The sequence below is a fragment of the Triturus cristatus genome, chromosome 3_2 (genome assembly GCF_964204655.1).
Source record: "Triturus cristatus chromosome 3_2, aTriCri1.1, whole genome shotgun sequence".
NCBI lineage: Eukaryota > Metazoa > Chordata > Amphibia > Caudata > Salamandridae > Triturus > Triturus cristatus.
Genome location: NC_140584.1, coordinates 1066096978 through 1066111787, shown reverse-complemented (window position 1 = coordinate 1066111787; position 14810 = coordinate 1066096978). Strand labels below are relative to the sequence as shown.

Here is a 14810-nt window from a genome sequence, read left to right as displayed (position 1 = left end):
AGATCCTACAGAGCTAGTCCTCCCCTGGGCCGCACAGCGATGGTGATAATTCTTTGTAATGGGTACACAGCTCCTCTTTTAAACCGGTTCCCACTGAAGGGAAGCACTTCCAGCACCTCTCTCAAGAGCACATTGGCCTCTTCCCTCAAGGTAGATTCAGCACTTCCAAATCCCACGCATAATTTGATTTTTTAGAAAACCATGGTATTCTTCATGACAGTGAGATCGGCTTTCGTACGCATCATGGCACTGAGACTGCTTCTCCTGTCAATGGTGCAGATTGCTAAAGAGCGGCTGGATCATGGAGTGAGGGTAACCATCATCCTCCTCGATCTCAGTGCAACAATTTACATTGTTAACCTCGACGTCCTCATTAAACGGGTTAATAGCGCTGGAATCTCGGGTCTCGCTCTTGCATGGCTCAAATCTTTCTGGAGAACAGATCCTTCCAGATCTTTGAGGGTGACTGTACTTCTGTCTCCTTCCCGCTTAAAAATCGGTGTCCAACAGGGCTCCTCGTTGAGCCCTACACTTTTTAAACCTATATATGAGGCCACTAGCGGATATCGACTAACCCTTCGGAATTTCAATTGTGACTTATGCGGATGACACCCAATTGGTGTTCTCTCTCACACAGAATCATAACCCTCACTCTGCCACCCTAGGCCCATGCCTGGAGAAGCATGTCTCCTGGATGAATAACTCCTGTCTGAAATTGAACGGAAACAAAACCGAGCTCCTGATTCTTGGCAATTCCAACCCCTCGGATTTGGGCCAACAAAACTGCCTGCATCCTGTGCCTATTCCCAAACAGGTCATTAAATGTCTTGGTATATGGCTGGACTACTCTTTTCATTTGGAGGGCCAGGCAACACAACTTGCAGCATGGTGTCCTTAGTACTGGGCCGACCTGTTTCAAGCTTTCCCCTAAAGCCCTTCTTCAGGACCACATGAGGGCCAGCCCTGTGCGTACCACTCCTAAAGAATCCTGTGAATAGAAAACAATGGGGTGCACACCTAATGTGTGTTCACCTGATATTTAATACATACGGTTGTACACTGACACGCTGTATTTTTGTTTAGGCAGAAATATGCCTCATGACTTGCAGGGGTGGAGGGGCTTGTAGTCACACCTTCGTCAAAGCACTCCTCTTGGAAAATGACCTGATGGCACCCCTGGAGACCGCATCTCACGGGGCTGGCCCTCGTGTTGTCCTGAAGAAGAGCTTTAGGGAGAAGATCGAAACATGTCGACCCAGTACTAGGGACACCATACTCATCACAATCAGGTCTTTCCCTAGTATTAACCCCTGATTTTAAAACATACCGACTAGGAGCAGGAATAAAATATTATCTCACTAGCTAGACATTTTTAACCTATTTTTTCCCTCTCTACATCACAGCACCACACATATTTTCCAAAAACTAAGTGCTCCTACGTAGTTCGCAAGTCGCAGCACGCCTTAATCCGCAGCGGATTGAGCAGACCCCAATGGTGAAGCATGCTACCTAGGGTAACCCTGGTGGGTGAGGGGACTCTAGAAAAAAATATATATTTCTGGGAAGAGGGATTTTCACATATGTTCAGTGGAATCCCTGTTCTTCCTATGGTTAGGTTTCATATTCCGGATGTTGTGGAACTGATACTGTATTTACCCAGGTCTCAACTGGGACTACGGGTTTTTCCTGTGGTTTATAACACTATATAAGACTTGGCATTTGCTGATCTACCTTTATTGAACTCAAAGGAGATGTGGTCCACACAGGTAAATAAGGCGTGAAACATGTTGACCACCTGGGAGTAGAGCGCCTCTACACTCATTGTAGCTTGTTAGTCGCCCACCCTTGTTTTTCTTTTAATCAGACTGGGATCCTACTAGAATAATCCCTTTCCCAGGATTTCCTCATCTGTTTTAACTTTTTCACATACATCTACACATACCACCCCTTACCAACACAGCACCTTGACGGCCGGAACAAAAGATCTCCGATAAAGAGCCCCTTTACGGGAGCCCGTCAGGTATTGCAGCGCAGACCCGACGAGGAGCAGGCCCATATGATGAAGCATGACACCTAGCTTGCTGGGTGTGTGAGGGCCCTAGTTCCAAAAGGAGGAACTCCCCTCCTTGAGCACCACTTGCCTCTTTGTCTCCACATAGGAAGCCAAAATAATAAATTAATTTTTGGTTATCCACTGAGGAACTCCGTACTTCCTTTGTTTGTCTAGATTATTTACTTGACAAATTAGTGATGATCTAGTTCGCTTTATTTACAGTAGTCTACTGTCTACCTACTGGTCCTGAGGACAGACTGTTTAATTGTGATCTGGATCCGATCAGCGTCGGGATCCAGTTTAATGATCATGAGTCACAGCAGCCTCTCGATGACTGATTACTAACAAACTATTATCCTGGTAAGGAAATTAGGTTTTATTTATGTGTCCTGGGGTGAGGAGATCCACTGTCTACAGCAATTACAGCTTACTGTTGGAATTATGTTCAGGTTCAAATTTGCTCCGCATTCTTCTACTCGAGCCTGGCTAGTTTGTACGCGGGCTGTTCCCTTGAGGCATTTACGTGTGCAAGTTTGTTTGATCGTAGCGCACACCTGGTGTTGTGGCTGCGTCATACACCAGATTTTACGGTCACATCTGGCCAGATTACAGGATGTGACCTTTACGTGGTGGCAATTTTGAATTGTATAAGCTTTACCTGAAGTACCACACTGATCATGTGTTTTTCAGAGACAGGAGGAGGAGGTTATTGTTGCAATTATAACAGGGTTTAGGTACTAGTGTATTTTTAGGCCATTTTCATTATTACATAGCACCCTTCTCAAGTACATCATTTGTAATAGTTATGAAATGAGGAACTGTGTTTCTAGTGTTACAATTCCAAGATACTAATATTTGGGGCACAGTGCCTTAGCAGTACATTATGATAGAGTGGAGAGTGAACTAGTCCAGTCTGTCCAATGGTGAAGTGTGGACACTGGACAATTCCACCCAGCTTTCACAGTTAGTCAACAAACCTTTTCTCTTAGTCCTCCTCAAGCCTTTTAGCTTTCAGGATCAGAAACCTCCCTACGTTGGAATGAATGGAACAAATATATATTAATATCATTGCTGTTGATGGCAAACTGTCTCCAGATCAAAAGTTAAAAAAATACTTTTGCATTCATTGGGTCCTCAAGGGTTGCAGAATTATAGTCCAATGCATAAGGCAGTCCCTGGGGACGGTGATGTTAATGTATTCATTGCCGCTATTCGGGATTTAGATACCTATGTTGTTGAGAAAGCTTGCAAAGGTCTTACGCTTTGCAATTTTTACAGAGGAAGCAGCACAAGAAGGAATCTATTAATGGGTATATTAGGGCTCTAAAGAATCTTGCAACTGGTTGAAGATTTGGTGCAGTACAGGAGAATGATTCAGATGAGGTGGTAATGAATGCTTGTAATCCTGCAATTCAAGAGCAGGTTATTGAACCATTAAGGAACTCTCTGTTTCAGTGATGGAAAAGTATAGAATCTTAAAAAGAATTGCTATGTGTCATACTTCTTGAGTATCTTCTAGTTCTACAGGTTATCGTACGTTGTGGAAGCATTGCTACCTAAAAACCCATGGAACTTAAGTGTAATAGAAGACCACTCTGGTGGTTAAAAGATTGTTGTTGTCATATTATTACTGTAATTTTTGGTACTGTACCTCTGGATGTATTTCATTGAGATATAGGAATCAATGACGTTAACCAGTTTATTTTTCGAGGCTGAAAATCTTTAAGATGATTATTTTACCTGAGTATCCTTCTCTGCTTGCGGATCACTCGGAACTTGCAAGCAGTTATTGGTTAAAAAAATAAACAAGCATTTTCAATGCAATAGGTCTCGCATTTGTGAGGGTTTCAGCTATTGCCATTGTAAATGACACTTGCTTTTATTTATGTTTTAAAAACCAAAACATAAATAAAAGGCATTGGCATTTACAATGCCATTAACTTAAACTCTCAAAATGCGAGACCTATTGCATTGCAAATGCTTGTTTTTACTGGATGCAAGATGCAGCGTACATAGGTTGAACACCTCAATGGGCTTACACTTAGTCCTTGTGACTTTCTTTGGTGACAGAAGTCTGTTTCAAAGGTTTTAGTATGTTTCACGGCTTCCTCTACAACACTTGTAGAGTGTAGATTTGTTTGGTAGGCACACAACAAATAAAAAAATAGATAAATTAGCTCAAAAGTACCTATCCAGTGCAGAAGAAACTAGGATGTCAAGTGGTATCTAGTTATATACGAATGATAAAATTATTGCACAATGGTCTCTGCGTATGAAAGAAGGAGAAAACAGGTGCAAAATTGTATAGTTTATATGCAACGGGCAAATATAAGTGCTATATAATGGTTTTATCTATGGCAGCTGAGAGCTTGTGAATATTAAGCCATCTCAAGAGCTTAATCTATCCAAAAACAATTAAGATGCATCAGTGCAGGGCGCAGATAAGAAAAAAGATGTATTTGTGCAGCGAGCAGGTAAGAATGCTATATATAGTTATCATCTAGGGCGGTCAGTGAGCTCAAAAATGTTGGCGCACCTTAAAGGCTTTATTAGTGCCAAACAGTTTGAGTGCATTCGTGCAGTGCACAGCCTTGGAGTAAAATGCATCAATACAAGAGGTAGACCTATACAGTCGTAAGCCACTATAAGGGCTGCACTGCTGCCCACATATGTAGTAGCACCTATATAGACTCAAGTCATTGCCCTAATCCTCCCATCGGGTGCAAGTGCAGTTCGGATCAATAACAACCATGTGTTCCAAACACCATACAGGAAGGCTTTGCCAATACAATAGCATCTAAAAGGTGTCAATAAAGGGGCGGAGCCTAAGATAAAGGTAGTAGCGCTGAGAGGTGTTGGCTTTACCTGTGCAGCAATACCTAAGAAGAATACATGTATAAGGCAGAATAGGACATGATGTAACCATGCCCAACGTGGTCCTTAACGTCCATACACAACCTTGTGAGTTCACTGTAGATGCTGCATGACCCCTCATGTAAACAGTAAAAGCTAAATAAAACAGCCTAATCACCCTGGATCTCCAGTGGAAGAAAATTATAAAGAATTTTAGGCCATTATCAGCTTGATGCCTCGATCGGGAATAACGTATGGATGAACTCCCTTAATTTCCTTTCTTACTGGTGTTGCAACGCCTATAGCCCTATGTTCTAGACGGTCTTCTTACCTTCCAAGCAGCAAATATAATATGATGCTACAGCCTGCTATATTTCCTGCTGGTCGGTCCGTTCTCTACCAGAGTGAGAGGGCATCCTTGCAGTTCCTCGTGCGATATTTTAAAAACAAGCTGTCTCCGCGTGCACAGCTCCTGTCCGTGCAGGCACAACGAGCAGGAGACAGGGAGGGACAGGAGATGTGCACGCGTGCCAGCGGCATTGAATGAAAGTGGGAAAGTGAAAGCGTGCACATCACCTGTCCGGGCGCGCACATCTCCTGTCCCCCCCCTTCGCTAGCAAAATCGACAACAATAGGTCTCGCCAAGGTGACAGCGCGCATGCGCCGCTATGCGAGACCTTAAAAAATATCTGTATGCTACCTGTCAGTGGGTACAGGATTTTGATTATCAATTTAATATATTGCTCCTGGTGTGTCTGCTTGAATGGTATTGTAAGTTGTTTTAAAATGGATGATTTAGCAATAATCAATTAATGGTAGACAATATTGGTATTTCGACTGAGAATATTTCGTTTCAGAATAATTTTTTTAAGTTGGTCTGCCTCTCGTTGTTTACGTTAGGGCTCATAGAATGTTGCTTAATTTATGTACTTGTTTATATATTTTTTACTTTAGCCTTTCTGTTCTTATTAATGTATGTATTTAAGGTTAATTTGGATTTGAAAAAATAAGATACTGGGGCAGTTGCAAGTGTTTTTTCCTTTGTAACCAGGGCTTTAAGTGGGCCGGATCTTGCCGGTGCTGAGCACCGGCAGTTTTTTAAAGAGGGTCTTGAAACGGGTTTCTATCGGGCTCTCTTTTGTGCCCTGACACAGGCGGTCCGTTTTTTCCGGACTGCAGTGTCAGCAGGCACATCGATGTGCGCTGCTCATACTGCTCACTTCTCACTAGTGGAGAAGTTACGGCATGACGTCATGCCAGGTGAGCCTTGTAGGGTAAGGGAAATCCTATAAAGAGATTCATTTTCCCTCTGGATTTCCCTTCTTTTTGAAAAGCAGGAGCAGCAACCTCATTGTGGTGTCACCAGGGCTTTAAGTGGAAGCTTTTTCAATATTCTATACAACAAGCCTGCTTATTTTTCTTATGCTACTAACAACTATTGACAAAGCCAATAGTCCTGACTTGTAGGTATGATGTTACTTGCATTATATATCTGGATGCAATGACAGAAACAGCAAAATACAAGTCGGGCGGCACACTGTGCTCAGCACAGATGTTTAGTTTACGTATTTTAAGCCACGCCCTTAATTACATCGGCCACGCCCCTTTGAGAGACCCCCCCATCCCCCCCTTTCCCACACAGTTTTTTCATCCCACTTAAAAGCTCTGTTTGTAACCTTTAAATTCTGCTTCTTTTTTGGTGGGAAAGGGACAAACTGAAATTCAATTGAAAAAATAAAATGAGGGTGCTCATGTTCTCAGACTTTTTATGGCACTTTGGTGGGTCTGTGGGTGTGCTTGTTACTGTTCTCTTTGGCAGTAGGTGCTACATCCAACGCAGGACGGCTGGAGGGCAGTGTTTCATCTGTAACCAAACTGGTGCTCATATAAAGCGCTCCGATACCCGATGTCTCGGGTCTAGTTTGCGCTATATAAAACTCAGGGGGGAAAAAAAGTAAGCTGCTTGAAGAATAATGGGAAACATGCGTTTATGGCTGCGGAGAGCAGCAGAAATGGCGATGAAGACAAGGTTTGGTGGAGAGTTTAATGCAGTGTTCATACCTTGTCAGACCAGTACACTTATATTTCCCAGCATTGGATTAAAGGAGCAAGGTCTACAGCACATGTCCATGTCACAGACAATATGGCGGTTACCTGGGCAAAGTGGAGAAGGTACAGATAACAGTTCAGTTTGGATACTTGCCTATGCATTCCCCCTGAATTCGAATATATTCGCCTTGGATCGTCGGGCGGGGCAGTTTTGATATTAACCTGAGCTTCCCCTCACTTGACTTTTTCTGTGTCCTCCACTAGACTCTATATTAGTCTCCTAACTCAATTCTGTATCCTTTATAATCAAAATGTATGAAGCTCTCCTCCATCTGATATCGTACTGTGTATAGTATTCGCATGCATTAATCACTGAGTAGAGGCGGGCAAGCTACTTAAGGCTCAAGCCAGGGGCCTAGCTCTGGCTCAGCTCGAGATCTTCTTAGACCCTCAAACCCAGAACGAGCCGAGCTCCTGTGTTGCTTCAGCCTGAAACCCAAGCTCTACCAGTTGCGCCAAGAATGAAAACAAAGCATAAACCTTTAGTATTAAAAATAAGAGAAAGAAAAAGCAGTCTAGTGGGTGAATTGCATAATGTGAAACCAAAAAACCTGGAAGCAATCCTGGCTTCCCCACTTGTTTAATTGTGTAATACTAGGCAAATATTTAATTTTACAGGGCCGCCTTTTACTTCGTTATCAGATGTGAGATCAACTTCCAATATGTGAGTTCAGGTTGTGCGTTGTACACAAATAATATGATGTATTCATTTGAAAGCTTCGAAATGTTAATGGGATATCATTTTTAATTTTAAAGAGACTTGTTACATTGTCACATGATGTTTGTGGCATGATTTAGATGCTAATTATTCTCAGCTCGTTCACTGGCTCTTAAGAGCCCAGCCATCCCTTGGTTCGACTCTCCCTCATAATTTGATGGCTGCCCACCTCTATCACTGATACAGAAATCACTGACACAAAAATCAGGGGGGGAAGACCAGATGGAAATGCCTTTCTCACAGTTGAACAATAATAACGCAAGTCATGGTTTGGATGTGAGATGCCAGGGTACTTCAAAACGATAGAGTCTGCAAAAAGCAAGGCGCAAGACTTTGCAGGGCTTTAAAAATCATTACAGGTGACTTGAAATAGTCATGGCATATATGTTAAAACAGCTTACCTTACTAAATTGTTCCCACAAAACAAATCAAATGTTTTTTTATTGATAGAACGTAAACTTTGTCACACCAGTTAATTATAGGAGAACAATTGTAAACTAGAAGCCAAAAAGAGGCGTTATTTTGATACGACAAAGTGGAAGTTCTGAAGTTTGCCCACATTTCTAGCTTGATGGTTAGTGCCAGGTTATTGATTATTAATATTCTTTTTTTCACCTTTGTTTTCATAGGTCTGGCTGTCTGTTTAGGATGCAAAAGTGTTTTGATTCCTGGAAAGTATGATTCCTGACCCTCAGACCTTGGAAGCCTAGCAGTTTTTAGGCAAGTTGCTGATATTCTCTGAACTGAAAATGGAAGATCCAGATGAGTTATTGTTTCTGGATGATTACAATGATGCACAAGAACTTATGGTGACACAGGAAGAGGGACGTGGCAGCTTCTCATCTGGGCAATGCGGTTCTGCTGCAAAGAAGTGGAATGCACAACTATTTCCAAATGAGGCTCTAAGTGTACCTGAAACAATTGCATCTCATGAGGACACCATTGAGATCCCCGAAAGAGAACACACTGCGGATATCCTTCACGTTCCTGAGACAGGATCTTGTGGTCGGATTCTGGAAGCTCCTGACATTGAATCACAGGGTTGTGTTTCTACTCGTAGTGCTTTGTCGCCACCCATTTGTCTACTTAACGACAGCGACTTGGAAAGGTAAAAACGCAGTCACTACTTTTCATAGCTTTGTCAGTTGTCATCCCTGTTACAAGATGTTGTTCAGTGTTGCTAGAATGCATGCCTATTTACATAATCTATATAACTTAGGCAAACAACAAAAAAATCCCTTCAGGAGTTTCATGCCAATTCAGAGAGGGCCCTCTCCCAAGTGGAGTAATGTGACCTAATAACATTTGTTATTAAATACCTATTCGCACAGGGTCCCCATCCATAACTATCTCCGAGCAGCAGACACCTTTCAGAACCTTTTTTTTCAAGCAATGCTTGACTCTGGCACGAGGTGTGACCACTGTGGCACTGGCCACAAATCTGGTGGATGCCATCCATGAAGTGATGTAGCAGTTCCATAAAAGCTCCTACAGTGCTGATGATTTCCCTTTGTTTTTTATCTGCGTACCGCAGGTGCCAAATCAGTAGCTCCTATTTTCATTAGGAACAGATTTTGGCAGATTTTAATTTCTTTTTCTTAAAAAAAAAAAAAAGCCTATTTAAATTTAAAACGTCATCAGTGCAAAACTAGGACAGGACATTATATTATCTGAATCATATTTAAAGGGAAAACAATAAAGAAACTGAGGTAAATGGAAACAGTCAGTAGCATTCAGTATCTGAAATTTGATCAGCAATGTCGATTCACTATTGTTCAATAAAAAGATTTATTTAAAAAAAAAAAAAATCTGAAATTTGACACTGTACTGGTAGCCAGCTATTCCTGTAGCCAAGTCCCAGCAACCCATCTTGTTAGTGGTCGTTGTTTTTCATTCAACCTCGTCCATAGGCAGTAGTGATTTTCAACAGTTTTTATCGGAATTTTGTTTACAAAATGATTATGAATGTATGCTGTCAGGATTGGAGGGATAAAGTAGAGAAGGACATACACTATGAATCCTCAAAAACCAAGAGGTCTTCCGCCTCAAAAAAAAAAAAAAAAAAAAAGTCAGGTTGATACCAGAAACCTACAGACGAAGAGACCGAAGGGAAGGGAAGGGAAGGTAGGTCCTCCAATGTTAGCCGTTCTACCCGACCTCAGAACTCCCACGGTGATAGAGCTCAAAAAGCTGACATATAGGAAAAATATCCGCTGATGATAAAAAGGTGTCCTAGCAACCTGCTGTCCATCAATAACTTTCACAATGTCTAGGAAGACTTTGCTGTTAAGGTACTACACGTTTTGTACACCTTTCCTTGTCATACTTGAACATTTAAGCCGTTGATGTCAAAAGTATTTAATTCAGCTGGTCAGTAGTAATTATCACATGATTATTCTCCACCAAGAAAAAGGGCTTAGCAAGTCCTCCTCTAAGACCTTTCGTCCGACACCAATCTTTTTCTTGAAAACCTCAAACCCAAATTTAGGTTCAGAGTTGGTCGAGGGCTCATTCAACCCGCAATAGATACATTCCTTACACTTGCAACCTCCAAGGCAGTACGACCTTGATCGGTAAAATGGTGCAAGCCTCTTCAGAGCCTTTATTTTTTAAGGCGAGAGCCTCACCTGTGTTCAGTTATCATAGTGGCGGCAAGTAGAGGCATAACTCGATCCAACCTGAGATGGAAAGCAAGAGGTTGGACACCAAGTATGTGGGAGAGCTTTCAAAGCCATAAAGGCTGTTGTTGCCTATACATTGCTGGCTCACTACGATAGATCGCTTTAGATGGCCACGCAAAGATTTTTCTGTTGACATGTTGAAGCCTGAGCAGCAAGACTTTTTATGAAGTGTTGGGTGGTATGGTGATATCGGATCATGTGATACCGGATTCCTCTCGCTAGAACTGAATATGATTTGAATGCTCCTGCCAGCTGGAGAGTCTGCACTTTCCCATTTTCACTTTGCTCTTTGGGCCAGAGACATGTGAAGAAATGCTGTACATGAAGATGGAAGTGGAAACTTTGTAAGCTTTGGGGCTGCATGAAAAATCTCAGTCTAGCTCTCAAGAGAAAAGGTGGCTCATCAGAGTGCTGAAACCTTGCACAGATAACACAAGCCTCCCTTAAAACTAAATGGGGTGGGCAATTTTTAAGAGAGGACATAACCACTTTAAAAAAATCCTCATTACTCATAAATAGAAAATTTAATTGCAGCATATTCATCAATACACAAAGTTTCAAAATCCACTTTATTAGAAAAAAACGCAAGAACCCCAATAAAGGCATAGTACACTTCTTGCAGAATGGAACTCTTTCATAATTCTCAACCGCATGTTTGCATGCATTATCCTGTGCAGAGCATTCCTTTATTCTGGTTTACATAGAGAAGTCGGATACCATCGTTTCACACATAAAAGTACTAAAAAACGCTAGAATTAAATAAGCTTCTCTTGCAGGCGGTCACTCCAGAATGAATCGACTTCAACAGCAAAGTCCAGAAGCGGGTTTCATCACCACAAGCCTCAACTGAGACAATAATTCCATTAACGTAAGCCGTTCGTTTGCAGAGGAAGATAATAGCTATCTGCATAAGAATAAGAAGGGGAATCGGCTGCTCCTTGGAAAGTGGTTTTTCTCTTTCCTCCTCTCTTGTCGATCTCTTCAGTAGTAAAAAGCAGCTCCATTCCCATTGTATTGTGACCTAATCTAATAAACGATAGCACAAAAAATATAGCAAAAGACATCGCAAAACCTATACCAAAAGATAACACAAAAAGTGATGGATGGAATGCTTGAATCAATGTCTGCAACAGTGCAAGAAAAGACAGATGGATGCTTATGATTCAGCACAATGGCTACCCATTATCAATCAAGACAGATCCACGACCCATTGCATCCAAATAGTTATCCATCTTCCATCAGAACCATGTAGAAGTAGCAAGCAACAGCTTACTCCAAAAGCAAGGGTGGAACCAGTTCCTTCAGGTTAGAAAGGCAATTAAAGTTATTTCTGATACTTTCTGGTATAAAATAAATGTCCAAAGCAGACATTGATGTTTGTTTTCACCTGAAGATTGCAAACAAGTGAATAAAGTTGGAGAAATTCAGGATGATAGCCCTTCACTAGATTTACTCATAAATCCGTGAGGTGACTAATAGCTTCATAGCCAAGATGCTACAGCGGGGAGATGAGGGTTGAGATTTCCGCTGAGATTCAAAGGGATTACCTGTGGCTCTTCAACTTGCATTTCCATCTTTACAAAGCACGTTATAGCCTGTAACTTGGTTTGCGCTATTTAAGTCCCTCATACATGCATGTATGTTTACGTACACACATGCATACACTAACCAATTAGTAGATGGGAGTAGTGATTCCCCCCTAAAGCATAAGAGAAACTGCTATTCCAGATACGTATTTTCTCCAAGAGCGGAGATTTACTGGGGCCTGTTTAGAAAATTGGATTTCTAACCAGATTTCTAAGGAAACAAAGGTTCAAAATGGTCCCATTGTAGCACATTCTGCAAGGAGTGTAAAAAGCAGGACTGAAAGTAATATTAGATAGTCAAGGTATATCTTTTCATATTTCAATTTGAAAGGGCCTCCGAAAGGTCCTTTGTATCTGAGGTGACTATTTTTGATTGATGGCACTGATTTTCGGATTCACCCAAGTGCTATCATTTTCCTCATAGTCTACGGAGAGCTATGTGAATGTGACACCACATCTTTTGAGAAACCAAAACATGACCTCTCTTACTTGGGTGGCTGGTTAATCAAAGTAAAATCAATAGAGGCAGGAGTAGACCAGTTTCACTAGAAGTCCAGCCAGCTTCTCTCTGAAATTAACGAAACGATCCCAGTGCATCGATATCATAGGGGCAGTTCTGTATATAGTTGCAGGAAGGTGTTCCCTAAAACAGCCTTTCCTCATCAAGAATGAGTTGCTCGTATTTGAGAAATTGTATTACAGTTCAGTCCAAATATCTGCCTAGAAGCAATTTATCTAATTGATTCTGTTTGATCCAGTTGTATCTTGCATCTTTGATTCTGCAGACAAGACTTCAGTTGAGATGACTGTAAGCCACAGATCTCAATTAGGGGCAGTTTGTTGTTTACAGAATGGGGTTCTCCTTAATCACACAAAACACTAATGTCTGGTGATGTTCAACCAATCTCAGGTGAGAGGAGGTTTTCCATCCGTCTCAGGTTGAGGGCCTTATAATCAGGGTTTCTGGACATCCTTCTGTGTTTTTTATGATCTCCAATTGAAATATAGACCGCTAATACTGCAATAATATATTACTTAAACAAAAGAAGGGGATGTAATCCTTAAACCTTTATATGATAAATGGCTCCTTTAAGCTATAGACAAAACCACTTAAGTGTCAGAAGCTCATAGAGCACGGAGGGACAACCTAAGAGTGGTCACTCTCAACAGGATTCGAGATCAGTCACAAATGCAAACTTCTTCCCGAAGTTGTGGATTAGATACTTACCACATGGATGGACAGTGTTAAGCCACTTTGCATTTCTTCAAACTGGAAATGGTGTATTTTCTGTTTTTTCCTCGGATGAATTCAGTCTAGAGTGAACTTGACAGCTTCACTACACCTTTTCATAATTCCCTGTTTTGTTCACTGTGAGTCAAAAGAAAATATAAATAGGCGATTGTCATCTTAATACCTCTGACTGGGTGGCATATATTTGTTATCAGGAGATGTTAGACCTTGCTTTAATTTCTTCTTCGCTACTTCCAGTTTGATAGGATTATCGGTCAATACAGATAGGTTCATTTCTGTGCCACAAATGTGAGTGTCTCTGCCTTTGTTTGGACTTTGAGTGGAAGATCTTAGTTATACTCTCTACATACTGAGTTGACAGAGGCGGTGTTCTGCAGACTGCACATTTTTGGGATTATGGAGTAGGATTGTGGAATGGTGTACTCAAAATTAAATAAATTACTCCCTAACAATGTGATAGTGATTGATATTTCAGTATGCTCCTCTTTTTGTAGGGCTAAATGAGTTAAATATAGCAACTCACAAGGGTTACTTAGTGGCTTCATGATTTTTGGGCCCTGCACCATTTCTCACACTTATATGGTATCTTGGTTTACAACTTACCGGATCTCCCTTTAAATAGATCCCTTTGTGTTCTTTCTCTGAGTTAACCTCAAACATTTCTCCTCAACCTTAAGTTACCTGGAAGAGCATTGAATTTGCAAGCTCTTTCTGTGACACATCTATCAGTAAACTCCTCTCAAGTCAAGGGTATCTTAAAGGTTTGCTCTTGTTTTTTGCTGTGCTGTCCACTGTGTTTTATTATTTCTATCTTCACATCCTGCTAAGATTGAGGACTGTTGTTGTAAACTGACCTGAAAGAAGAACTGTACCTCGACACTGTATCCATGAATAGAGAGAACGTGGAGACACCTGATTGATAATCTGTTCTTAGTGGGTTACCCTTCAAGAAACCTAGGAAATGATCTCATGAAATATAACGTTTCGCTTGTTGTCGTGCTTGCAAAATTACAAAGAGCTCAAGAGCAGCCTCTAGAGGGTATGTGGTCCCATGTAGTATCAGGAAAGGGAACTAATTTGTTTCTCTTCATTAGAGTCTGTATCTTTTGACCTTTGTCTAACTGCAACTTGGTCATCACTTCATAGGTTCACCATACATTACTCTTGATTCTGATATAAGGAGTGAGGCTCCAAAAAGTTTTTCAGTATGAAAATGAATGCTCCTGGCTATCTAAGACCCTACTCTTACCATTGCACATATGGAGATATTTTGAAATTAGGAACCTTCTAGATAGTGCTTTTAGGAGAATATTCTTGTGTTTAGTTCAGTAAAGTTTGGATGTTTTTGTATTCTCTTATGTAGATGGTGCATGTTCTTTTTTTTTTTTTAATAAGTTTTCAATATCAGTTTCTGCAGGTGAGTATCTTAAGCTCATTTCCGGAACACTATCATTCTAGTGACAATTTTTTAAAAAGATATTTGCACCATGTACTGACAAAGACAATACATAATCATTGATTACCTGTAGTTGTGAAGTTTAGAGTACTCCAAACTAAA

The 14810-nt window shown here is 41.1% G+C and overlaps 1 protein-coding gene across 3 annotated transcripts in view; it reads left to right on the top strand.

Moving 5' to 3' along the window:
- The window catches only part of TAF1D (TATA-box binding protein associated factor, RNA polymerase I subunit D), an 82166-nt gene that overhangs the window by 12830 nt on the left and 54526 nt on the right, over nt 1–14810 (top strand). For all 3 annotated transcript variants that reach the window (XM_085649801.1, XM_085649803.1, XM_085649802.1), the window contains exon 2: nt 8363–8841. In XM_085649801.1, coding sequence (XP_085505927.1) covers nt 8483–8841 — 359 coding nt within the window. In that variant the 5' untranslated portion in view covers nt 8363–8482. The remainder of the gene's footprint in view (nt 1–8362; nt 8842–14810) is intronic.